The 26429-nt window shown below is 37.6% G+C and overlaps 1 protein-coding gene across 12 annotated transcripts in view; it reads left to right on the top strand.

The window, feature by feature from the left end:
* BRSK2 (BR serine/threonine kinase 2) overlaps positions 1 to 26429 on the top strand; it is a 460906-nt gene that overhangs the window by 226352 nt on the left and 208125 nt on the right. For all 12 annotated transcript variants that reach the window (XM_087920981.1, XM_087920982.1, XM_087920987.1 and 9 more), the window contains exon 2: positions 1545 to 1639. In XM_087920981.1, the coding sequence (XP_087777107.1) occupies positions 1545 to 1639 (95 nt within the window). The remainder of the gene's footprint in view (positions 1 to 1544; positions 1640 to 26429) is intronic.

Below are 26429 nucleotides of genomic sequence, written 5' to 3' on the forward strand. Positions count from 1 at the left end.
CCCAGGGGGAGCAGGACGTGGAGGGGAAAGGTAGATTCAGTTAATTAATCCAGTAGCCACCTCCAATGAGGTACTTTGCTATTGGGTCCCCAGGTCAACCAGTAGCGCCAGGTTTTCAGGGCCTTGTGGAAGGATAGGAGCAGTGATGGGATTCTACCAGGTTACCTACCAGTTCTGTGATCGTGCAGTTCGTGCGTGTGCATGTGCCCACAGCTTTCCAAACACCAGCTGAGGCTCTGCCATGCCAATCAGCTGAGAGGGTAAAGAACAGGAAAGTGCAGGAGCGGGTGGGAGGACTGATCCTGCACTTTTCTCTTCTTTCTCCTCTCAACTGATTGTTGGAGCTTTTTTTAAACTACTGGTTCAGGTGAACCGGTAGTGATTTTTGCTCCCAGTTCGGTCGAACCAGGCCGAACCGGTAGCATTTCATCACTGGATAAGAGGGTGGGTGCAAATCTCATGGCAGAGGGCAGGATGTTTCAGAGGGCTGGTGCTACCACAGAGAAGGTTCTTCTCCTGGATCCCATCACTCAGAGTTCTTTAACCAATGGGATCTTCAGCAAGTTTCCTCCGCCAGCATGTGTAGGGCGGGCTCGTCCTAACAGGATGAGATTGTTCATCAAGTAATCTAGACCTATGCCATGGAGGGCTTTATAGGTCATAACCAACACCTTGAACTGCAACCAGAATCAAAGTGTTAGCCAATGTCGCTCATGAACATGGGTCATTCAATGGACCCAAAGACTGCTCATGCTGCTATATTTTAAACATTGCAGTAATCCAGAGGAGTAATCCATTTGAATTTTTATCCTAAGTCTTAGGAGAACACTGATTCAGTTTTTCTGATGCAGAAAAAAAATGGCAATGCACACTGATGTTTTGTATCTCTAAATAACTCCTCTGCATCTAGGTGCCCTGAATTAGCTAGGTTGTTCTTTTGAAAGACATCTGTAGGCTTAAATAGATAAGTACAGGATGCTAAGACGGGGGCTTTCTTACAAATTATGGATGATGGAAATAATTATGCAATTTTGTTGATAATTGGAGCTCTTGAAAACCAAGGTAAAGAATGAGTTGATCCTCTCTATATAATTAAACTTTAATTGTTTAATAAAATGTCCTGCAGATTGAATTCAGTATGACTTGCTTTCAAATAAAGATGCCAAACTTACTTTTAATATGCACTAAACGATTTGTTAGATATTCCAATATTATTACCTGTTTCAAGCTTTTATCATAGATTAAGAAAAAATATGTAGACCCAAATACTGTAATTTAGACACTCCAATATTCTGATTGATCTAGTAGATTAGGGAAAACTAAACTGCATAAACTCTAGGAAAAGTTAAATGTGGCACTTTTATACTTGATTCTGCAGGACACATTTTAAAAGTATCCATTATTGTGTGAGGAAGCAGGGCCAATAAAAGCGTGTGTGTGTGTGTGTGTGTGTACACTCAAGACTTTTGAATAAGATGCAGTTGTCAACAGCCATATAAGTGAATATGCCTCTAACCAGTGTTCTTTCTCTTTCTATTCCGCAGGACTTGTGAAGTTGGGAGTTCATTGTGTAACATGTCAAAAGGTCGCTATAAAAATTGTCAACAGGGAGAAGCTCAGTGAATCGGTGCTAATGAAGGTAATTTTCCAAAGGGAGATCTGGGGAAAAAAAGAGAAGCAGTTGGCTCAGTGATTTTTGTTCTTTGCAAAATTAATATCTTTAATTAAATTTAACAAACATTCTTGTCAGTGCTGACATTGTGCATTGCATAATAATGCCTCTATAGAGAGGAGATAGCAAACTGAAATTTAAAAGAATAGTGTATTCCTCTGGTTTGATTAAGACCCCCCCAAAAATAACATCTCATCATCCCACAATAATTGACTGTGAAAATATTAGTTATAAAGTTATCCTTTATTGCAGGAGTGGATTCCTTTTCCTTGCTTTAGAGATCTGAAATTAGATGTTTGATTAGCCAGAGACTTTCACTTTGAGAAGACCTGGCTAGATCGCTCTCTGTTAACTTTAGATTTCAGCCCTCACCCATCATGAGGGTGGGTGGGTGGGGGGAGACTTGGTTGTCTTACCTGTCATAGGTGCCTCATAGACCCTGTTGCATTTCAAACAGAGAGTTGTCCCATGCTATTTTATGATTCAACTAAGGCCTTAGACTCTTCTTGGAAAGAGACGATGACTATGGCTTTGGATCAGATTGTGTGGAGACCTCTTGGTTTTCATAGGAATTCTGAGAAATGAAATGGTATGAGATCCAAGAGCACTATTAGAGGAAAACAAAGAGGGAATCCAACCAAGTACAGGTAAACATCTTTAAGGATTACATTATGGTGATAAGAGCAGCAAACAATTATTATTTTTCAGGTGGTTTTTTTATACATTTCCAAAAGGGAGGCCTGTTTGGGGTGACCCAGTCTCTTCTAAGTAAAGAGGAATCAAGTCAGGCTTTATAGGTCCCCTGGGAGAATTGTCCGAAACATTTGTTGGATTAAGTCACTTGCATTTGCTTGGAACTGGATCTCTTCTGTGCAGCTCCCACAGAATTATGTTATACTTAGTTAACAAGGAAATATTAATCCTGCTACTCCTAATGAAATGGACAGGATCTTGGGTTTTGAGCTCTGATCTTGTGTTTTAGATCCATGTCCCTCCTGGTTGCTCAAGGCTTCCCAGGAGATGACAGGTGATTGGGTCCTTGTGTTGGTGAATGCTTCTGGAGAAAGAGTTTTGCCAACTTCAAAGAAAGCAGTGATCTGCGCTTCTTAGGAAGCCAATGAAACTGGACAGCTTTCGTCCAGTTTTCAACCCTCCCTCAGAGAAGGTTGTTGAAAAGATGGTAATCTTACAATGCCAGAGAACCCTGGAGGGAGTGGGTTATTTGGATCTCATTTCAGTCATATTTTCATATTTCACACTGATTACTCAAAGGCATGAATCACATTTGTTAATGACCTTTGGCAGGCTTGGTATGTGGGTGGTATGTCCAGCCTAGCCCTTCTGGAACATGGTATACCAGCATAAGGAGATTGGGAGTGGGAGGCACAGGTTTTGGTGGGTCTCCTACATAAAACTTCATTTTGGCCAGCAGAGGCACCATGGGCTAGTCCTTTGATATTTCCAGGATGGCCCCGCGGGCCAGATCTAAGGACCCCACAGGCCGCATCCGGGCCGTGGGCCTTGACTTTGACACCCCTGCTTTAGAGCCTCTTGGATCTGGAGATTTTCCATGCTTGACTCTGGATAGAATGGCACACACTATGATACAACTGATAAGCAATGAATGTCTTCTTGGATTCACAGTTTGGGTTTAAGGAGCAAATGTTTGTCATAGCCAGAATGTCATTTGTAAACATTCATTATATGTCTGCTACCAGATTGAAAGACTCTGGTCATGATCACTCACATCTTAGTCACAACTCAGTCGGACTATTGCAGTAGGGTGATCCTTGAAGAGGATTAGAAAGGTGTAGCTAGTTCAGAATGCAGCTTCTGTAGGCTTCCAGGTGCCATTCAAGATGCTAGCTATCACCCATAAAGCCTACATGGCACAGGCTCATATTGTTTGTAGGACTCTCTGCCTTTGATTCTGCTTGTCCCATCAGATCAAGTTAGGCATGTTCTGAATCCTTTCTCTGAAACAGTGACCTCTATCAGGAATCAAGAGACATGCCTTCTTTGTCACAGTGCCTACACTATGGAACAGCATCCCCCTGGCATGAACCTAATCTGTTAGCCTGACCTTGAAAAACCTCAGGCATTAGGCCGGATATCTATTGAGCACTGTGTGTAAGGCTGGAGTTACTTCTTTTCAGACAGACTACTAGAAGCCTCAGTTGCACTATATTGTTTATGTGTGTTTAATTATTTTGTTTTTCCCACAACTGAATCCAAAGCATTACCCAATGCTTTTCAAATATAGGATATCTGAGAGGACTTCAGTGTCACCCTAGGGCAAGGGTGTCAAACCTGCTTGCATCGCAGGCCATATCGTGATGTATTGCAATGTTTTTTTGCCTTTGCGGAATCGGGGTAGGAGTGGCCTGTGCAGGCTGTATCTGGCCCACAGGCCGCCAGTTTGACAGGCCTGAAATAGATGCATTCTATTAGCATCACAAGACGTTTGTCTCATCCTCTTATGCTTTCGGCTTGGGGTTAGAACTTAACACCTCACTATGTTTTTTTGTAGTAAAACCAAGTTAAAATGATGTGGATGGGTTTAGATTTAAGAATTTTGTTTATATTAATATGGTCTCACTTGCCATTGTAAATTTTATTTTTCATAGCTTTGTTTTAAAAAGTGATACCTTTAGCTCATGTCAATGACATGGTAAAATATTATATCACATTTATGGGTAATAAATATACATAAGCAGCTAGATGACTTTAAAAATATGTGTTTAATACAGAGAACACTAACTTCTACCTTCAGTAATAGTTTGCTACAGTATACATTCTAGCATCACAGTGCTAGATGCAATTGCAGAAGTGTGAGAGATGATTTAAAAAAGCATTTTGTTGTTGACATGTTGACTGTTTCATAACTCCCATACAAGGAGGGAGGGTAGATATAAGAGCATTTGTTCATCAGTAAAATCATGCTCTGTAGATGCAGCTATGTGCATGAGAAAACAACTAATGGAACAACATTTGTATCTTTTTTATGTGAAAGAAAGTGTGTTTGCCATTTGTCATTTCTATAAATACTGCAAGTGTCTGTTTAAAAATCTGTGACAGATTGGAGCAAATTTTGGTGTTCATTCAATAGATTAACAAATTAAACATTGCAGTTTTATTTCTTGTTGGGACGACTATTGTTCAATTTGGGGTAGAAAGATATTTTGGTTTTGGTTTCAATGAAGAGAAGTATTCAAAATTGACTTTTTCGTAATTGTAAATTAATATGGTCCAGGTCATTCCAAACTTACTTTCCTTAATGGGACAGACTAGGTTTAAGCATACCTTCAATAAAAGGCTTCAATTTACCAGCCCATCTAGTATTGTGGAAAATAATCATTATTCAGTTTTTTGCGAACGGGATGGAGAATTTAAAACTTTATGCCCTGTATTGATCCAAAAGTACATAGTTTCTTCTTATGAAGCTGTAATTTGCATGAACAGGAAATCTGTCTACTGTCTAAATAGCAGCTTCAAATTATTGATTGTCATTTCAAGGCTATAACGATTTGGGCAGAGGAGACTGAATAGGCAAAAGCAATGGTGGGATTTAATTTTTTTTTACTACCGGTTCTTTAGGCGTGGCTTGGTGGGCGTGGCAGGGGAAGGATATTGTAAAATCTCCAGTCAGAGATAGTATTTGCCGGTTCTCCGAACTACTCAAAATTTCCACTACCAGTTCTGCAGAACTGGTCAGAACCACCTCTGGCCAAAACTCCGCATCAAATATTACAAAAGGGAATTTGAGCTACAACTGCTAAATTTGCTTGCCACTAAAAGATTGCAACAGATAGACTTAAATAAATTTAAGACACAGTAAGGTTTCATCAGCTTGGACATGCCCAAAAGAAAGCTGACAGCAGCGACAAAAAATAACCAGGAAATACATAGTGAGTTTTTCTTTCAGGTCTTCAATATACTTTGGCTGCTATTTCTAGTTTTATTACATTTACTGCAAATGAGTGCATGCTGTTGGTGTAAGGGAAATCCTCCAAGTGAAGTGTGATCCATTCTATTTTAGTCTTCTGTTCCACCATTCTCTTTCTCTGTTTTTGCAATTGTTTTTTAAATATTCTGAAAGCTGGCCTTTTTCTCTGGAATTGCTTTGCAGAATAGGGAGTCATTTGGCAAAGTGTTTTCTCATCATAACACAGTAGTATCAATGTTTCAGGAGAGAATAATTCAGAATTGAAGCAGCTGGACTAAATTAACAGAGCTGCTGCTATATAAATAATATACAGGAAAACATGTTGGGAAATTGAACTGTAACAAACGTGTCATTTGAGTCTACAGAAACTTATCCAAGGAACTGGATTATGGGTAGATTACTAAGGGTAGACATATGGATTCGTCCAGTGGTGGGATTCAGCCAGTTTGCACCACTTCGGGAGAACCAATTATTAACTTTCTGAGCAGTTTGGTGAACTGGTTGTTGGAAGAAATCATTAGGTCAGAGAGCCGGTTGTTAAATTATTTGAATCCCACCACTGGATTCGTCTCTGAGTGTCAACTTGGACTTTCTACATTCAGGCACATTTTACATTTTCTTGAGATGAATCTTAAACTTGTTTCCAAAGAGCTCACAACCTGTATTACCAGAATGAAGCTGGTGACCAGTCTCTGGTCAAACAGGAGCCAGAAATAAATGTTACTAGTGATCACATGTTTATTGGAATTGTTTCTCTGATATTAAGTTTTGTGAAATCAGCCCACTCAATTATGTGAAGAAATACCATGCAAAAGAGAATGGTGTTTTTTTTATCAATTTATAACACCCTTAGATTTGTTGTCCAAAATACCTATTTTTGCCCATTCAGGATTTGCTTGCTACAGGTTAGTACTTGACTTACAACAGTTCATTTAGTGACAGTTCAAAGTTACGACACTGAAAAAAGTGACTTATGACCATTTCACGCTTACAACCATTGCAACATCCTCGTGGTCATGAGAACAAAATTAAGGCGCTTGACAACTGACTCACATTTATGATGATTTCACTGTCCAGGGTTATGTGATCACCTTTTGAGACCTGACAAGCAAAAGTCAGTGGGAGGGCCAGATTCAGTTAACAATTGCAGTGATTCATTAAACAACTGTGACAAGGAAGTTCATAAAATGGGGCAAAATTCACTTAGCAAAATGCTTCACTTAGCAACAAAAATTTTGGGCTCTATTGTGGCGGTAAGTCAAGGACTCCCTGTACTTATTTGACTTGAAATGTAGTGATTCAATGTTTCATCAGGTGGTCTCGAATATTTTTTATAAGAAAATAATTTTTGATCCTTTCTTGAGGAAATTGATATGTGGATATATTTATACGATGTTATATTAGACAGCTGAGAGTTATTGGAAGTGATTGCACTAGACAGCCAATGTGTCTGCTCTTTCTACTTCCATACTTTTCCATGTGAAAATATAAAACCCACACTTCTGTTTAGTTAAAAGAACTCGGTACTTCTTTCTCTGTTTGTGAGGAGGGTTAACTAGTTTTCGAACTGAAGATTTCTATGGGGACTTGTTCCGTGACAACTATCCATTTTATATTCTCAGAAGAAGAGTTTTGATTGACATTAATACTCTGTTGTCAATAGTGATCATCTAGATTATGTTTGGAAGCCTGGTTACAGGACATAAAAGCAACAGCCTTCAGTTTTTGCCTGCTATTGGATTCATTTTCCGAGACAAAATGCCTCTGAATTGGAGAGATTCCATTTCGTAGTCAAGGGTATTTTGATAGAATCATTCTCATCTATCTGATCTTTTTTTAAAAACACCTTATGATTATTTTCATCACTGTTTCTTGTGGTAGTAAATCATACATACATTAATATGTATGTTAAATCCATTGTTATTCAAAAATATTTTTTTCTATTTAAGAGATCTGTCCAGGGGAGGAAATAGAGCAGTGATGGCTAACCTTTTCAGCTTGGTGTGTCGAAAATCGGGAAAAAGTGTAGCCTTCCTTGGGTCGTGTGTCACTTCAAGAAATATCAATAATTTGGTAATATTTGCAGCCCTAATAAAGAACGAGTTATATTTTTAATATATTTATTATATTTATTAGTTCAAAAAGCTAAAAGTTTTGGAGATTTTTGGGGGGCGGTTTGCATGGTGCTCTGTGAGGATGGTGAGAAGCAAGAACTGCAAGAGCTGCTATGGAGGCAATTAAAGCTTAGAGGAGCTGGAGAGGGGCTGAATGCTGCAGACTAGACATCCAAGCGTTTTACAGTGGGAAAGAAGAAGGGAGAGCCACAAAGACAGAAATGCAGATTTTAGTATTAATTGCATTTACAGGACAGCCACCCGATGCTGCTTATCGTGAGCACTGTGTCTGGTTGTTGTGGTGCAGTCCTCCTGCGATGTTTATGACAGACTGGGCTGGGGTGATCACACAGGGCTGTGAAACTCGTTTCCCTGGTCTCAGGGCTGCAGGTGCAGGATTGGGGATCAGAAGGCCACCTTACAGGGCTGTGAACCTCATGGATCTCCTTTCCTCCTGTAGCGTTCCTGAGGTAATGAAACTGACAAACCTCAGTTTATGGCGGTTAAAACTGCTGCAAAGATCTTGCGGCAGCGTTGACACCATGCCTCCACACAACAAACAGGGAGCAGGGATTGGAGCAGAGCACAGGCAGCCTCTAAATGTGCAGGTTTTCCCCATACCAACAGGCGTGTCAGTCAAAGTGCCTCGGCGTGTCACGAGTGACACGCGTGTCATAGGTTAGCCATCACTGAAATAGAGTTACTTTGATTACACAATATGCAGCATTTTGGGTTATTTGTGTAACCATGATTCTAAATATGTCAAATTGCTAAGGAGACTCAAATAGCATTGCAAGAAAAAACACCCCAATAACTGATCCAATTATGTTCTAACTATCCATGTTTTACAGTTCATTTCTGCATTTCCTCTGAGACATGAGTATATTTATACCTAAGTTAAAAACAACTATTTTTGATTATCTCTGTTTTCACACCAATGTTAAGCCTTGCCTTTTATTTCCTGTTGGAAAAAGGAAGATTGTGTTTGAAAGCAGATGATTACTACAGAACTATAGAAAGTATTGGCATTTATCAAACAAGTGAAGTGCATAAACAAGGATATATTTCATATACGATCTTAGTTTATTTTCCAACAACATATTATGTTCAAAAGGACTTTAAAAAAAAACCTGTACTCTTGAGTTCCAAGAGATTTAAAAAAATCATGTTGTACACTCTTTCCATGCATGCATCTGGAGTTTAATTTTCTGAGTTCTTTTTCCTGGGCACTGCAGATCTATTGCTATCTATAGAAAACAGCTTTTATTTAAAAAAAATGGAAGTCACAAGTGATTTTAGAAACTTTCTGACTTATTTTTGTTGGAATATATTGTGAAAATAGAAGTTCCATCCACTCTCTACTTCTGGCCAGTGGTGGAATTCAATTTTTTTTTACTACTGGTTCTGTGGGCATGGCTTGGTGGGTATGGCAGGGAAAGGATAGTGTAAAATCTCCAGTCAGAGGTGGTATTTGCCGGTTCTTCAAACTACTCAAAATTTCCGCTATCGGTTCTCCAGAACTGGTCAGAACCTGCTGAATACCACCTCTGCTTCTGGCATTGAAAAATATTTTGTAGAGGAGTAAATAATTAAATTAAATATATGAATATGTGCTGTACCTTTTAAAAGAATAAACCTATCAACAAACTTAGAACATTTCACTCTGAATCATCCTGATGGATGAACTGATTCAGTTGAGTGAACTTTAAGATTAAGTCTGATCTAAACACCAGACTTCTAATACTTGTTTAGATGCACACGGTGAAATTCAGGCAGTGACATTAGTATATCACATATTGCAAGTTTATGGGTTTGGAAAGTCATAAGTTACCGCTGAGAAACTAAAATGTGTGTGTGACAATATCTCATGCAGTGTTTCTCAACCTTGTGAACTTTAAGGACTTCCAGAATTCCCCAGACAGCTATGGAAAAACATAGAAGGCTCTATTTCTTTGTGGAAATAAAGAAACAACATGGATTTTTTTTCCATATGTGAAGGGTTTCAACCTTTGTATTCATGGAGTAATTTTACTCAGACATCTTTTAATTACCCATATTTGACAGCCAAATTAGAGATTTCCTCCTCTAGACCATACAAAAATGAAATGTGCCACAGAAGCTCCAGGTTGAATAGAATAGAATAGAATAGAATAGAATAGAATAGAATAGAATAGAATAGAATAGAATAGAATAGAATAGAATTCTTTATTGGCCAAGTGTGTTTGGACACACAAGGAATTTGTCTTAGTGCATATGCTTTCAGTGTACATAAAAGGAAAGATACATTCGTCAAGAGTCAAACATCATAAGGCACAACACTTAATAATAGTCATAGGGTACAATAAGCAATCAAATCATACTAGGCAACAGTCAATATAAATCGTAAGGATACCAGCGACAAGGTTACAGTCATATAGTCACAAGTGGGAGGGGATGGGCATAAGGAGTGATGAGAAGATTAATAGTAGTAGTAGTGCAGACTTTGTAAATAGTTGGACAGTGTTGAGAGAATTATTTGTTTAGCAGAGTGATGGCATTTGGGGAAAAATTGCCCTTGTGTTTAGTTGTTCTGGCATGCAGTGCTCTATAGCGTCGTCTTGAGGGTAGGAGTTGAAACAGTTTATGTCCAGGATGTGAGGAGTCTGTAAATATTTTCACAGCCCTCTTTTTGACTCGTGCAGTATACAGGTCCTCAACTGAAGGCAGGTGGGTAGTAATTATTTTTTCTGCTGTCTTAATTACTCTCTATGTCTGTCTTGTTGGGTTGCAGAACCAAACCAGACAGTTACAGAGGTTCAGATGATAGACTCAATAATAGCAGTTAATCCATATTAATTGATCCAAATTCAGAAGAATTAAACAACATAATTTCTGTAGTTGCCTAATCTTAAAACTTACTGTGTGTGTTATAAGAATTAAAGAAAATGAAAGAAGGTACCAGTAATAATGAGAAATCAGTTGCATAACATAGGAAAAAAAGCAGCATAGTTGTACTCGCCAGGAATTGAACTCCGTTTAATAGCAACTTTGCCTTTTTTGAATTTTTAAATTCTATGGACAAAGAGTATTTTTATTTTTTTTAAAAAAAACCTAGGTCACAGTTTCCACTGTTAAATTCACACAGTAACATTAATTTGAATTCAGAGTATTTTTTAAAAAAATTAGTACACACATAGAGTATCTATATCAGACCCATACTTTTAAGCTCCCATTTTGCTTACCCATAAGATATGTCAGATGGATTGCTACAAAAGGCATAAGGACGTTTTTATATACATTCTGATGATTTTGATCTCAGACTGTATGCAGTTTATAAAACACAAAATCCTGCTTCTAAACAAAAAAAGTGTTTAGGAGTCTGGGGTGGGTGAGTTTTTATTTATTTCATTCATTTTAACGCAGTTTCCAGAGGGAATATCTTTGCATCTGGAGTCTTTTAACGTTAGGAAATAAAACTTCATTACAGTAACATCAAGTGGCTGGTTTCAACTGCTCAAAGTCAGTTTGATTAAATGATAATTTGCTTCTGCGCACCACCCTCTGTGATAGAAGAAGAATGCTTCCTGGCATATCTGCCAAAGCACTGGAGGATACAGAAAACAGGAGCATCATAATTCTTAAAGATGTCCATGTTTTTCTCACGACTCAATGGAATCTTTTCAATAAGTGGGTGTGAAAAACATAAGAGCATTCATAAACAGATAGGTTGACTTTTATAGTGTTGTTGGAGAAAATGCATAAGGAGAATACTTTGTACATATACAATAAACAAGAAGAGTACTCCTCTAATGAGTTGTGCTGAAGTTCTTCTGCTTGCTTATATAAAAATTGATTTTTCTGTTTAATGGGGGAGGTGAGTCATCTGATAAGAAAATGCAGGGACAGCAGTCACTCTAATGAGAAATGGGGACCCCCAAACTCCAGTTGCACCTTTAGATGATTATATCTTGACTTACTAAGCTAAAATGTAACCAGGCCTTTTGTCTACATACAGAGCATTTGAACACTTTTCCTTAACACTAAGCAATCAATCAAAAAGAAGTCTCCGATTAATCATAGTGTCTTGTTTTGCCTAAACCAGGGTACTAGGGGGCCACCGGAGTTCTGTACAGGAAATAAAATCTATCACTGTCATTTGGACTAAGAATAGTTTTAATATTATACTTAAACCCCTAAATTGCTACCTGTACTAAGTAAAGCAAGTTCAGAACCTTTTATTTGAAATTACTTTAGCTTGTTTCAATCAAATTATAGTTAAAAATTACTTTGTGGAGGAGCTGGATAACATGACCTTCTGTCAAAAATAGAAGTTAAAACATTTTCACTACTCTACATAATCATGCTGGACAAGATCTTTAAATATATATATTTATGGTGACATCGCATTCAATTTGGTGCTTTATGATTTTATCATAAACCAAGATTGGGCCTTAATTGATTGACATTGAGAGAAATAGCTAACTATACTTTCATGATTTCAATAAGAAAAGGAAAATAAGATTAATTAGAAATAATAGTTTGTGTGTGCTAAGTCTTTTAATTTTAATTCAATTATAATATCTTTTAGTGTTAGCACTGTTGGCCACCTTGATGCCCATAGTTAGCAAAAATGTGGACATATAAACTGTAATATACATTTTAAAAAGGAGGAGTAGGAAGAAAATTATCCTATCTCCCACCATTAAACTAAGATAGCATAGTCTATAAAAATGGAAAAGCGGAATTTTTGTTTTCCAAACAGAACAGAAAGAAGCTTTGCCTACTTAATTTGTTTGTATTAAAATCCTTATGTAATTCTGAGACTTTAAAATCTCAATTAATTGTCTTTAAACCTAAATGTGGGCCACCCTTGAACCATCCGGAAACTTCCAAGTTGTTCAGAATGTAACGGTGCAGGCAATGATGGGCAAACCTCAGTATTGCCATGTAATATCTCTGCTTCACAAGCTCCCATACAATAGATTCAGTTCATGAATTTTCTTTTTTTTTAAAATTTGATCTTCACTCCTGTCAAGTAATGTCCCACAAGCTAATGTCTTATCATTTTATCTTTCTCTCCTTCCATAAGAACTTGAGCAATTCCTCTTTGCCTCTTCCCAAAAAGAATTTCTTTGGTTTTACATATTCATTTTGTAAATCCAAAGTAATAAAGCTTTCCAAGTCACTTGCCTGATTTATTATTTGTATGTCCTCTTTGATTACCATAGCTGGTTTAATCTGTAAATTTTGGTATCATTTTCCATATCACTCTTATATTCTGGCATTTCTAAGTCCATTTTCAGATCACATCTTTTTCCACATTACTTTTATAATGAGCATTTTTAAAAACTTACAATCCATATTCAAATCAGCCACGGTCCCTTTTTTATCCAATAAAATCTTTTCTTCTATATCCTCTGCTATAGTATCAAACAATCTTGTAAGTAACTTCTAAGTAAATTGATCTCAAACAACCTTAATTTCTTCAGTAGTCAAATAGTACTGCTCCATTGTAATAATGGGGTCTGGTCTTCTTTAGGAATAATCCTTTGTTCTTTCTGGTTCCCCATAGCCAGTCTTCCAGTCTCCTCTTCTCATCTGTTTATTTTCCAATCAACAAAATTTTCCCATAAGAGGATTTCTTACAATTAATTTCAAAGACTTCATATAGGATTTTCATATATTTTTAAACACCCCATAGGAAATATTCTTTCAAGTCTATCTAGTGCCTTAACTTTCCAAAATCAACATTCTAGGCCTCCTTTTGCTGTTTTCCCCAACTTAAATCTTCTCTTGTTGACTCTTAAACTTTCTTAGAGTTTTTTTCATTCAGAATGAAAGGAAAATTTGGTGTTATACAGTTTGTCTTTCAGGAGTTTAACTCCAAAGGAACCAATAATGAGTAGTTTCCTGAAGTAAGGAAATAATCAGGACCAGTCAGTGGTTGGATTCAAAAATTTTTTACTACCAGTTCTGTGGGCATGGCTTGGTGGGTGTGGCAGTGGAAGGATACCGTAAAATCTCAGTCAGAGGTGGTATTTGCCGGTTCGCCGAACTACTCAAAATTTTCGCTACCAGTTCTCTAGAACTGGTCAAAACCTGCTGAATACCACCTTTGGGCCCAGTGTCTTTTTGAAAGGTGCTGAATGTGGCTTAGACAAGATGAATGTTCCCTGGCCCCAGATCTCTGAAAGCTGCTGGGGAATGCTATTTTCAGATCTCTTCACAGGGAGAATTTGTAAGGAGCCAAGCATGGGTGATCCTTGTCTTCTCCTGAATGCAAACATGAATTCTGAGGAGTTGATCCCTTCACTGGTTCCTATACCAGTCGTGTTCATCAGCTCCACAAAAACCAGAGTCATGTTCTGTCCACCATGTTGTTTCAGAAGCCCTGACAACTGTACTTTCCATCACTTTTTAAATAGTCTTTCTTAGTTTGGTATCCTCTACAGAGGGGGGTCAACTTATGCAGGTCATATACAGCCTGCGGAGTGCTTAGATCTGGCCCATGGGCCTGCCCTGGAAACAGTGAAGGACTAGCCTGTGGTGCCTCTGCCAGCAAAAACAGCTCTGGAGGGCTGCACATTTTGGCCGTGACTGCCTCCTGCAACCCTCTTGCCAGTGAAAGCGGAGCCCAAGCAGGTCATCACGAGCCTCAATGAATGACATCAAGCTGCCCATGTCCCCTGGCCATGCCCCCTGACCCCACGAGGTCAAACACAACCCTGATTTGGCCCTCAGTGAAATTGAGTTTCACACCCCTGGTCTACAGTATTGTTGGTTGACTATGGCTGTTTCCATTGTCATTATTGCTGTATCCTTTGTTTAATGTCTTCAACATAAATATATGTTTATTTTGACTGTGTTTCTTGGTACCACCAGTTTCACCGACTGTTGATTACAAAGTTTTAGTTATATAGCAGGTAGCTTCAGTTAAGTTTTCATTGTGTGATTTTCTTGAGATCGAAGAATTATTTGATAATTTCAGCCAAAACACATATTTCTGATAGTGTATTTGATAAACAAAGCAAGCTGCTGTATTTTGCAGCAATTTTCCCCTTTCCTGTTTGATGCTGAGTTTTAATGTGTTGAGCATTGTCAACACTGACTTGGTCAGTTCATAAAAATGAATCAATTATCGGACAACATGTAAACTATTGAATAGAAGGGTAAGTTTGACATCTGGCCTTTCCCAAACTCACTTCAAGTTATATATTTTTATTGAAATAAGAATTCAGGATACAAATATTTTTAATCTTTTACCTATTAGTCATTATCCATACTTTTTGATGCTAAAATTAAAATTTCTGATGATTGTGTCATAATTGTAGTTTTTTTTTTCTATCCTCGTATTCATATGACCCATAATGATTTTGAACTAATGATTCTTCTGGCACAATTTCTGCATATTCAGATATAATTGAATATAATTGAATTGATATAATTCTTTGATTTCTTCATTTTATGATTGTTTGTTGCTGCATATACCTATATCAGTTGAAAGAGGTAGTGTTAAATCAATTTTACAAGTATGTTACTCATCTGAGTTCATTGAATTCAATTATGCTTTCCTTTAGAATTTTCCCATTAGTTTTATCATCACTTATTTTCTGTTAATACACAGGTGGCAATACTTGATGTCAAGCGGTCCTTCATCTTTACATCTTATTTCACCTAGTCCAACTACATCCCATTTGACTTGTTCCAGCTCATGCTCTTGTTCTTCCAATTTTGATACATCTCAAAGAGATCTAACTTTCATGTTTCTATGTTTAAAGGCAGTCTGGTCAACCCTGGTGATTCTTCTCCCCCTACTTAAAACATTTTTTTCCATGGCTCTAGGAAGTGGTTATCTGACTTCAAAGCTATAAGAGATGTGTTGTGTGCAGGTGCTAGTCATGGAACGTTGCAGACCAAAATCTATCATGCTGGACCAATATAGATTTGGAATTGTACTTGTATTAGTGGTGCATGGCTTATTACATTAATGTGTGGCTTATTCTGAACCAATCTAATTGTAATAATAGCTGTAAATTACTTTTTAATGTTGGGGATCCATCTATCCACCATCTACTGGTGACAGATAGATGGATAAATGGATGGATGGATGGATGGATGGATGAACGGACAGATAGATTTGATTTGTCTTGTTCCAATTCTTCCCAGTTTATTTTCTGAACAAAGGCTTGTTTTTAATGCAGCCTTGCATCTGAAGAAAACACAAATAAACCCCAACAGCAAGAGTTAGTGGGTACTGAGAGTATTAGAATCCATTTGATTTTTGCAAACCATATTATGTAGGATAATGCAGCATAATGATCTGAAATAATAGTCCTGCAATGCAGCAATGTAGGAATTGGAAGAGAAGAAAGGGGGAGGGGGGATCCCAAGAAACAACCGTTTTTTTTTCCCCTGCACCATTTAGAGAACTATGCATTTAGGTCATCTAGATCCTAAAGCAGAATATCTATGCTGTTTCTTCAATAGACTTTGAAGTATTATTTAAAGAAAAGACAAAGCCATAAAGAAACCTGAGCAAATATTAATAAGAAAATAATTTAAAAGTGATATTATCCTTGTATTTCATTATTTTGTGAGCATTATTTCAAAAGCCTATTTATTTATTAATTACTTTTTTTGATTTGTCAATCACTTACAAGATAATACCATGTTTCTCATATAATAAGGCCGGGTCTTTTTTTTTTTTGAGTCCCGAAAAAATGGCTAGGATGTCTTTTCGGGGGTGAATTAATTTCTTCCTCCCCGCCCCCCGCACTCCTTCATCTAGGGTGCCCTGCTGGCAGCTATGCCTCGCCACCAGCCACTCCTAACGGCCAATCATGGTGGAGTGCGGAGGGCTCCCTTACCTCCACCAAGCGCTGAAGACCCGGGTCAGCGGGCGGGCGAGGATGTCTGCCGGCAGCGTTTCAGCCATTTTTCAGGCTTCCGTAGCTTCCACGGTTCCCACCGGTGCTGGCGCCTCTCTTGCCAGCGCCATCTCCAACAACAGCATCTGAGTCGCTCCCGCTTTTCCCTCATCCCCATAACAACAGGAAAAAAACCCATTTTTGAGGTACCTGGGAGCGCCGCATGCTGCATTTTGGTTTAATCCTGAGCGGCTGGGTGGGTGTGAAATTTGGGGGAAGGGGTTTAATTTCACTTTATGCCTAGAAAACATGCTGGGTCTTCGTATGGGGGGGGCGTATTGTTGGAGAAACATGGAAGGTATAAGTATATACATAGTTATGAATACAATAAATGGGTACATATAAGAAAAATAAAAGAAACAAAAGGCACGTTGGTGCGCTTATGCATGCCCCCTACAGACCTCTTAGGAAAGGGGTGAGGTCAATAGTAGACAGTCTAAGGTTAAAGTTTTTGAGGTTTGGGGAAGAAACCAAAGAGTCAGGTAGAGTATTCCAGACATTGACCACTCTGTTGCTGAAGTTGTATTTCCTGCAGTCAAGTTTGGTGCAGTTAACCTTGAGTTTGTATCTATTGTGTGCTCTTGTGTTGTTATGGTTGAAGCTGAAGTATTCATTGACAGGTAAGTCATTGCAATATATGATTTTATATACCATACTTAGATCATACCAAAGACGGCATAATTCAAGGTTTTTTAGGTCTAGAATTTCAAGTCTGGTGGCATAAGGTATTCTACAACGAGTAGAGGAGTGGAGAACTCTTCTTGTGAAATATTTCTGGACTTTCAACTGTGCTAATATCAGATACATAATGTGGGTTCCAGACTGATGAGTTGTATTCAAGTATTGGTCTTGCAAATGTTTTGTATGCTCTAGTTAGTAGTGTGATATTACCAGAGAAAAAGCTACATAGGATTAGGTTAACAACTCTTAATGCCTTTTTGGCTATGTAGTTACAGTGGGCTGTAGCACTTAGATCATTACAGATGAACACTCCAAGATCCTTGACAGAGTTTGGATCATCAACAAGGTCTTGACTATTAAGCCTGTATTTTATTTTCTGATTTTATTTTGCCAATATGTAAGACAGAGAATTTATTTGTTGAGATTTGAAGTTGTCATTTGTTTGACCATTCTGATACATAGTCAAGGTCTTTTTGAAGGGTAGCGGTATTGTCTGTGGTGTTGAACAGCTTTACATCATCAGCGAAGAGAACGCTGTTGCTCTTGATATGATCCCAGAGGTCATTTATGTAGAGTATGAAGAGAGTTGGTCCTAGAACATGCTGACTTTATTGTAGTCTGGATAAGGGCACAAAAATTATTTGCTGAAATTCTTTCAATGCAATGCAATTTTCAGTGTAACAGCATAGTCATTGTCTTCAGTATTTTTAATGATCAAGAAAGAGGTAAGAACATCAGTAGAGAAATAGTGTAGTAAAAAGGGAAATTTTGGAATCAGGTTTGTAGAATAGTACATTAACCTAGATTGTAAAATATGCATTGATGTGTTACTGTTAAGCAAGGTTTTTGATCAATCTGATTTCTGAACATAGCTTTATTTTTCTCTCCTCCCCCTTTTTGTGAGAAGGATGGATGCACGTATTTGTCTGTGTGAAGCAAATATTAAGGAAAAAATGAGGAATTTACAGAAATATTCCTCAGTAACAGTCCCTGGAATTAGACTTATACGTATATTTATTTCATTCTTTAAAATTAATTATGCCAAATCAGTTTTCTAATAGTAAAACAAGAACCATGGTGCTGTGATCAGTATGTCTGAAGAAAAACATAAAATTGGATTGGTGTTAGGATGAGGTGGATCCAAGCCGTGGAGCCCTGGAGATCCAGCTGCTATAAAGGCCAGGTCGATCTTTAATAAAACCATGCTCATCCATGATTCAATTATAACAGATAACATATAGTCAGAGTTGGAAGGGACCTTGTAGATCATCTAGTCCAACCCCCCACCCAAGTGGGAGGCCCTACACCATTTCTGACAAATGGCAGTCCAATCTCTTCTTGAAAGTCTCAAGTGATGGCGCTCCCACAACTTCCGAGGGCAAGCTGTTCCATTGGTTGATTGTTCTCACTGTCAGATAGTTTATCCTTATTTCCAGGTTAAATCTCTCCTTGTTCAGTTTCCATCCATTATTCAGCCTTCGGGTGCTTTATGGATAATAGGGCAGACCTGGATTGCATTGCCAAACCTGGCAGGGTGGAGGGAGAAGGATGTATTCTTTCTGAGATTTGCACACGAAAGGATTGGGTCTGGCACTAGCCACAGTCTCAGGGATAATCTAGGACAGTGGTTCCCAAAGTGGATGGTACCACCCCCTGGGGGCAGTGAGATGCCTTGGGGGGGGGCGCTAAGAGACAAGGGGGCTGGAAGAGAGGCGCTAAGAGGTGGCAGGGGGGCATTCGAGGCGCCGGCCCTGCAGGTTCACTCATTGATTAGCACTGCTCCAGAGCCAGCGCCTTCAATGCGGAAGCAGTGGCACGTTATGTGCCACCACAGCAGCCTTCAATGCACCGTCCCCCTGCCACCTCTTAGTGTCCCCAAGGGGGCCAGCAGAGGGGCGCTAAGAGGGGACAGGGGGCGTTCGAGGCGCCAGCTGGCCCTGCAGGTTCACCCATTGAGGCGCCAGCTCCGGAGCGATGTTATAGTCAATGGGTGAACCTACAGGGCTGGCACCTCAAACGCCCCCTGCCACCTCTTAGCATCCTCAAGGGGGCCAGCAGAAGGGTGCTAAGAGGCGGCAGGGGGGCGGCATGTCAAACACGGCCATGGTGGCATGTAACGTGCCACCACTTCCACATTGGAGGCGCTGGCTCAGGAGCGGTGCTAGTCAATGGGTGAAACTGCAGGGCCAGCCGGCGCCTCGAACGGCCCCCTGCTGCCTCTTAGCCCCCACTCCCTCTATATCCTAGGAAAGAGGCAGGGGAAAATCCCCTTCTGAAATCTTGCTAAGAAAACTGCAGGGACTTGTTCTTGCAGTTAACAGGAGTCAACAATGAATTGAACATATGTGCACACTACACACATACACACATCTGTGTAAACATGCAAAGAATACAGTCTGCAAGAAAATTGTAGAAGGGATAAAGCTTGATTTGTATAACAGATAGAAAGTTCTATCTGATGTAGGAAAACTTCCTTAATGTCAGTTCCTAGCCTCATCCTATCCATCTCTTCCCTGTTGCAGTAGGCATAAAATATTGCGTTGAGAGATTTGTTGAATCACAATTTGTATTTTGATCTCTGCTAATAATGCAAAAGCAACTGCTCACAACACTGAAGAGTCTTGTTAAGGAAGAAACAATACATTGGAAAAGACTTGCATTCTTCTTTGTTCTCTTTCTGTGCAATGAACAAGATTATATGAAAAGTGCTTTTATGGCTCTTTTAAGCACAATTGAACAGGATTTCTGAAAACGTTCCAGATGAAACCGCTGTAAACTCACTCTGGCGTCATAATTTCACCCTCAAATCTGTGAAATAATCGTAAAGAAGAAAATACTACTAAAACATTGAAATGCACTTTGTTTAAATGCAGAATCTATCATGCTTTGTAGAAGTGGTTTCAAGCATGATAGACTTTTTCTTGTACCATGCTGCTTTTTTGTAGTAAGCTCAGTAAAGTTTGTTCATGTAAGAGTTCAATTTTGAAAACATTTGTTTCCCTGTTCACATTAGGCCACTCAGTTTTGAAAGTCCCAGCTATTTATCATCTGCTTAGAATCTGAAGTTGCCAGATTCATAATGTGGTAAATATAGGAAAACTCAGTTTCTTACGGTATGTGTATATTTTAGGCATATGTTTATTCAGCCCATGTACATAAGACAGCAGCAAGGATTGCAGAAATAGAGATGGAATTTGAGATGGAAACATAGTTGTCAGGTCATATATTTTCCTTAAGAAAAAGTCTTAAGACTTTATGAGACTTAGACTAATTTATTTGGTAATTGTACATCAAATGAGGTTGGCAGAATTATTACAGCATATGCCATCATAGCAATCCACTAGAAATTAAACTGGCATCCTGGCAATCCATGAGAGCTCTCAGTTAGTCAGTTTTCTATTGCCTTTTAAAGGAATCCCTATAGCCAAAAAGAGGTTAATAGACTTATGGAAACGTGTAGATATTCAGCAGTTGGGTGACAATTATGCTGCATAGCAGCCTCCCTGCCCAGGCTCCTTAAGCTGAATCTTGGTTAGTTTTAAGACCTCTGCATTAATTGAACTAGCGGAATTTAGTCTTGCTTTCTTTGGGCATGGATTTTGAGGTGGTTCAGGGGTTTTTGTTCTTATTGCTAATTCTCCTATTACACTTTTTTTTTCAACTGTGAATGTTTATTGAATAGTATTCTACTTTTAATTCCTTGTTTTCACATTTCTACAAATTTAAAGTTGCTGACAGCCACTTAGCAAATTCAGTGGCCATATAAATCAAATAAATAAATACTTACAGATACATCTGTGTTGTGTTCCTTGATTTAAAAACCAATTTCTAGATGAATACACATATCTATGTTGGAACAGTATCTCTCATCGTGTTGATTTTATTTATTTATTTGTTTGTTTGTTTATTTATTTTATTTGTCAAAAGCTTACAACATAACAGAAACAAGAATAAACATAAGTTTAAATACAAGAAATAGGAACTAATAATTGGGGACAATAGGACAGGGATGGTAGGCACGATTGTGCGCTTATGCACGCCCCTTACAGACCTCTTAGGAATGGGGTGAGGTCAAGAGAGGTTAGTTTGAGGGTAAAGGAGTGGGGGTTTGAGCAGGTGACAACAGAATCAGGTAGTGAGTTCCAGACATTGGCCACTCTGTTGCTGAAATCAAATTAATTTTCTGTGATCAGGCCTGTATTTCAAACATGAATCACTTCCAAATAGCTAATATGGTTGTCATTTGCTCTATGATTCAGAAAACAGGCTTCTGTCTAAAAGCATTCTTGTTTTGAAAAGTGTTGTTCAATCTAATCCACTGGAAATAACTCTAAAAAGAAACAATAGAAGGCATGGCCCATGACCCAGTCAAGACCTAGATGGTATATATAAGTAGTCCTTGACTTATGACCTTAATTGAGAATTACAGTTGTAGGTTGTTGAAGTCATTGAGTGGGTCATATGACTGGACTCAATTTTATGACTTTAAAAAATGCAGCATGGTCGTTAACCAAATCCATTTTACCCAATGCCAGTTTTTGACTGAATTAGGAGTAAATGCCAAAAACACATCAAAAATTGTGGTCACGTGAGCACAGGACACTTCAAACAACTGTAAAAGTGAACTGGTTGCCAAGTACCCAAAATGTCATCTTGTGAACGGTGTGTGTGTGTGTGTGGTGGTGGGGGCATCACAGCTTTGAAACTGTGACATATCACAGTGGTTAGAATGCAGTATTGCAGGCTACTTCTGCTGACTGTCAGTTGCCTGCAATTTGGCAGTTCGAATCCCGCCAAGTTGACTCAACCTTTCATTCTTCCTAGGTCAGTAAAATGTGGGCCCAGATTGTTGGGGGCAATAGGCTGACTCTATAAAGCGCTTAGAGAGGGCTGTAAAGCACTATGAAGCAGTATATAAGTCTGACTGTGAAGTGCTATTGCTATCATATGTAGCTTTGGGGTGGGGGTTTAACTTAGAACAGTCAGTAAATGACCATTTATAAGTCAAGGGTTCTCTGTAAATCAAGAAAGTCAACCTTCAGTCACCCTCTTTTGATGAAATACTTAACAGTTGTATTTAAACTACATTCACACCTATATATTTAAATTAGCAAGTACATATGTATATTTTATTTTCTCCTGGCACTTTTATTTTTGAGGGACTTACATAAATACCCACCAAGTGTTCTTAACCTAAATGTACATTTACAAAGATAAAAGACAATCAAAGAATTTAGAAGAAAATTTATCAGTTAATGGAATAGGATTTCTCTTTCACAAAATAAGTTCCAAGTAAAGTGTGTGGAAAATCATACTTCTTATTGAGGCAGAATATGAATGCTGTTAACTGACTGAATCAGAAGGTTTCTAAAACAGTTGCATGCCTTCCATTCTTCTGCTTTTGCAGCCATAGTTTAGCTTTCCAGCAAACAAGGGGGGGAATATTTATACTTAAAACAAATGTTTGCTAAAATATTTTAGGGGGAGAATATATGATATTCATAAAATACTTTCCACCTTTCAGACAACTACTACAAGTGGGGGAGGGGGCGAGGCAATTGTTTCCATGGCAGCATAAAGTACATACTCATTCTAATGTGTACTAAGAGCTTTTATCTGCTCTTTTCTTTGCACTAGCTGGTATATCTCATTTCCACGACTTATTTTTCCCTGTATCACAACAGCTGCAATTTGCACCCACTGCTGGATTAGAACATAAATCATTGTAGATGGTGACTTGTTCTAAGTTACTGTGTGAATTCTCAGTGTGCCACCCCAGGCTTTCCCTGTCATCACCCAGCTTGCAATCACACAGAATAATAAATGTGCCTCTCTTTTCCTATCCATGAGATTTGCCTTGTTAATTTGGTTGCTTCCCATCTCAGACATTTGTTATCTGCCTTTAGAGCACTCTCTATACTAGGAACTTTTCCTTGATTGGCTAAGTCCCTTAATACCATGTTTTTGCTATTATTATAATTTGTCTTCTTTGATAATGATGTGATGAGGTTTTGGGCTTGAGCTACTTGTCACATATAATGTGCTTTGTATTCCCCAAATCAGAAGTGATGGCTGGGCAAGGATTTCCAGTTTGAAGCAGAATTGTTATGGCTATGAATGTGAAAATTGCTTGCTAGGTCTACATAGCAATGGCCAGCCATTCCTGGGTAGTCTCAGCAGCAGAAAAGAAAGCTTCTCTGGCTTTCTCAGTTCCAGTTTCTGGTATTTGGACAGTGAAATGGATGGTACATAAATTTAATAAATAAATTTAAAAAAATCAGATGGTTCTGGTAAAAATCACAAGAAAACAAGCAAGTTGGAGATACTCCAAATGATGGCTTTTATTAAACAAAAGCTAGTGGATTATGATAAGTCATTGATCCATCCAGGTGTGATGAGACCAAGCACACAAACCAGTTATAGATTACCTTGGTCAAAGGTCATGCAGTCATGCAGTCATGCTAGCCAAAAATGCCAAGAGATATAGAGAAGATGTATGCATAAATAAACATATAGAAATGCTATGCTTATACAAGGAAACTTAGCATACAAAATTATTTCACCTCACCCAATCCCATTCCCATTTTTACTAAATATTTTATCAAAGTGCATAAATTCATGTATTTGCTCTAATGGTTACCATTTGAAACAAACTTGTGCATTCAATCTTGTCAGATATAACTGCTTTGGTCTTACTTACCTTGAAGTTCAGATCTGTCTTTCTCATTTCATCAACCTTCACACTGAAAACCATTCAGACTCTCAGCCAACAGCCCATCCTCATCAGTATACAAACATCTGTTTATATTTATATCTATATTTGTAATCCTCACATTTTTAACATCCTCAGAAGCATTCTGTATATATTTATCCTTGAATATATTAAACCACCAAGGGACATTGTGCATCTTTCTCTTAGTGTTTGCCCAATCCTGAGCCGTTCATTAAGTATTCCATTTATTCTCACACAGGTATCCTTTATCACATTCAGCAACATATTCAAACAGAACATGTTGTTAATCAAGTTTAACATATACTTTCTATAAATAAAAAAATAAATAATAAACTTTCTCATGATCATACAATTCTCAGTGATGAAAAGGAAAAATCTAGTTTGCATACATCCTGCTCAGCATTTCACAAATTTGCTCATCAGCCCTCCCGTAACTTTTCAATCAGAATTCTGCCAATCGACTTCTTAAGGACATTTAACCACCTTTGTTGTTGTTTTGCTTCCTTTTGAGTAGCAATATAACAATGACATTTATGGTTGGGCCCAAGTCAGATTATCAGACATGAGTGCAGGTTTCACACAAAGTTATGCACCCTATAAGCAAACCAAGCCTACATGTTAATATTTTCCCAGCTTTCTATTTTCACTTTTACCATTTCTTTATCAACATTGTCAATTTTTATCACTTTCTTTTCATCATTTTTTTTCTCTTGGATGCTAGCATTATAAGCATTAGTTCCAATTCTACAGTTTACCAGAACTAAACCATAGAGCGATCATTGTCAAAATACTCTTTGCAGCAGCACTCTTTCACTTCAGTTTGATCTCAAATTGCTTCATCACTTTTATTTTTAACTCACTTTCATTGACTCTGCTGGAAATTCCTTCTTTAGCTCTCTTGATCCATACCTAAAATAATTACCTTCAAAAATACTTCTGAATTTTCTCTGCCTCTTTTGTAACTTAACTGCTGTCTTTGCATACATTCTTTGCAATTAAGTTTTTCTCTGTAGATATACTGTCCATTATATTTCAGTTCCCCCACCCAAGTTTTTGCAGTAATCATTCTCTTACATCCTACTTTCATTCTTGTTCCTGTTACTTCTTTTGTTGATTTTCATGAAAATTGTTTTGAATTTGAAACATAAGAATTTTTTTTGCAGCATCGAGACTTGCTATTCACACTGTCAAAAAATGGTAAGTCCTAAATACAGAATTTTCAGTCTCATGTATTCTTCATTGATTTTCATTCTTTCATTGAAAATAATCAGATTAATCAACATTTATTTGACATGATTATGTATCAACAACTAAGAAAGGGAAAAATGCCAAACATACCCAAATTAAATTCTAAATATGTATTTTTTTAAAAAAAAATATTTTAAAAAGTGTTAGGCTCTGCCCTTAAAATTATATAGCTTTCTTTAAATTCAGCACAATGATTAAAATTTTAAACAAAGAATTAAACTTAGATTATGTGAAATCATATTATTGTATCTTGCTTCTTCTTCAGTACAAATCTGAAGTTGATGAGGTTTGACCAATTTCATTAAATCACCTTTTAGTGTCTGGGATCATCATTCTTTGATTAGTATAGATTAGAACAATCTTTTTCTCAAAAGTTCAGTCGTGATACATCCAAAGTTCTACATATATTTAAAAGATTCCAGATTTTTTGGAATATAGTTTAATAGAACATTATTAACATCTTTAATTCGTAACTGCCTTCTAAGTACCTAATTCACCATAGTGATAACATCCAACCACTAAGAATTGTAAATAAATATGCCCATACTATATGTACCCAAATTCCTTTTTATTTCTCCACAGAAAACATAACAGCTAGTGTTTTTAAAATATTTTTTGAGTAGTCCATTATAAATCCTTTTTTAAAGGCATTACCAGAAATGTTTAGACAAGAATTGTTCCTAAAGATCAATTTCTTATGAGATTTAAAAAATAAATTTAAATGTTTTGCCAAATAGGCCTAAATATATTCCACCTTAAGTGCTGAAAAAGTAATTGAAACCTTTATTAATTTTGTACTATGAATTATATCAAGAACTTCCCAAGATTGCAAGGATTCTAAATGATAACTCTTAAGTTCCCACAATCATATGTAAATAATATAAACCCATCTGAATATATACTGAGCATAATTAATAAATGTTATTATTTAAAATCAAAAAAATAAACATCATCATCATAAGAAAGATATGACTTTAGCAAGGAGATCTGGGGCATTTGTTCCATTAAAATTAAACTAAAATTAAATATTAACTTGGCCCATCCTGCCCCCTGTGTGTGTGTGTGTGCATGTATGTATAGATAGATAGATAGATAGATAGATAGATAGATAGATAGATAGATAGATAGA

The sequence above is a fragment of the Pseudonaja textilis genome, chromosome 1 (genome assembly GCF_049901715.1).
Source record: "Pseudonaja textilis isolate UNSWEBS1 chromosome 1, rPseTex1.2, whole genome shotgun sequence".
Taxonomy (NCBI): Eukaryota; Metazoa; Chordata; class Lepidosauria; order Squamata; family Elapidae; genus Pseudonaja; species Pseudonaja textilis.